Here is a 1671-nt window from a genome sequence, read left to right on the forward strand (position 1 = left end):
TCTAAAAAAAAAACAACAACAAGGACTGCAAGCTGTAATTGAGCAGCCAGGAAATCCTTTTATAGCAAACTTTAGCGCACGTTTCCTGCTTTCTCGCTCCATTGGTACACAGGTTGGTCTAGTGGTTGATCTCATTCATTTTGTTTTCAGGAATCATTTAACCCACCGAAACTATCGACGCATTCGGGTACCATTTGAAAACTCTCAAGAAGTCCCACATGGCTGTCGTTGACGTGAGACTCCCAGATGGCCCCCTGTACAGAGACATGGACGGCGTGTTGAGACTCAGCCCAAATTTCACTGTCGAAATGCTGCGTTCTGCGCTGAGCTATCGACCCCGACCTGATGACAAGTTCATCCTTACATATCCCAAGTGTGGCACCACATGGGCGCAACACATTGGCTTCCTCATATTCAACGGTGGCGTGCCCCCCACCAGCGGCCTGCAATTCTTCAAAAGTAGTCCATACCTAGAAATGATGGGCGCTGAATGTGTGCGAGGCATGGTGCGACCGGGAATAATCAAGAGCCACCTTCCCTACCACCTCATGCCCATGCATCCGGAGGCGAAGTACCTGTGCGTATGTCGCAATCCCAAAGACGTCTGCGTGTCATTATTCCACCACACGCGGAGCTGCAAGGGATTCGACTTTTCCGACGGCAAGTTTGACCGCTTTTTCGAGATCTTTATTGCAGGCCAAACTGCTTACGGGGACTACTTCGACCACATTCAGGAATGGTACAAGCACCGCAACGATCCCAATGTGCTCCTTCTCCACTATGAAGACATGAAGGCCCAACTGTCCGAGAATGTGCTGAAGATTGCGGAGTTCTTCGACAAAGAACACCATAAGTTCCTTCTCCAGAACGAAGATCTTCTCCTGAACGTGGTCAAATACTGCGACATGAAATCTATGCAGAATTACGCCGCTCTGAACTTCAGAAAATTCTTCTCCGAAGACATAGATGAAGGCGCACCGCAAGGCCTTAAGATATTGCACGAGATGTCGCAGAGGAATCCTTCCACTGCCAGCTTAATCCGCAAAGGTATTGTTGGAGACTGGAAGAACCACTTTTCTGCAGAGCAAAACACAAGGCTGGAGAAAAAGATTTTGGAGCGTTTATCGAACACTGATTTGATTGACACATGGCGGAAGCATGGTGTCATGTAATTCTTTTACGAAGCTTGCCTATCTTTTTCGGCGTGTCCACAGTAATAAATGTATTTAAAATTGTTTCAGTGCCATCTAAGTGCTTCTTTTTTTTTTTTTGCGAAAGTGCAAATGCAGTCGCCCTAATGAGCGCCCGCATGGCAGACACAGGTGCTGTGTTCCTTTGGAATGTTCGCAAGTCTCCTTGTAGGAATTTATGCAAATGATTGGACACATATTATTCGACATAAATAAAACAGGCCTCATTTATTCGCAAAATTAATGCACTTCTATAATGACCTCACTCTTCTGTGCACTACATTTGGCGCTAAACAGTGCTACATTTTTACTGTTGCATACATTAACTCACTTTATTTTATTTCAATCTGAACACTACGTGTTATAGCAGTAAATTGTACATATATCGAATTTTGTCTCTTGTTTTTTCTTTTATCTTTTGCGCAGTATTGACTAAACATGTACAAGTTTCTAAACCATGCGCGTCCTGCTAGAAGCCAGC

At 44.9% G+C, this 1671-nt stretch overlaps 1 protein-coding gene across 1 annotated transcript; it reads left to right on the plus strand.

The window, feature by feature from the left end:
* Positions 1 to 215: 215 nt before the first annotated feature.
* Positions 216 to 1172, plus strand: LOC146209197 (sulfotransferase 1C4-like). Its single transcript, XM_084587366.1, has one exon. The coding sequence runs from the start codon at positions 219 to 221 to the stop codon at positions 1170 to 1172; it is 954 nt and encodes a 317-aa protein (XP_084443492.1). The 5' UTR covers positions 216 to 218.
* Positions 1173 to 1671: the final 499 nt, after the last annotated feature.

This window comes from Amblyomma maculatum, chromosome 1 (genome assembly GCF_055883805.1).
Source record: "Amblyomma maculatum isolate TAMU_Amacu chromosome 1, ASM5588380v1, whole genome shotgun sequence".
In the NCBI taxonomy this organism is placed as follows: Eukaryota; Metazoa; Arthropoda; class Arachnida; order Ixodida; family Ixodidae; genus Amblyomma; species Amblyomma maculatum.

What these genes read in the sequence shown, in the direction of transcription:
- LOC146209197 (XM_084587366.1), top strand. Translation starts at nt 219, where the DNA reads ATGGCTGTCGTTGACGTGAGACTCCCAGATGGCCCCCTGTACAGAGAC.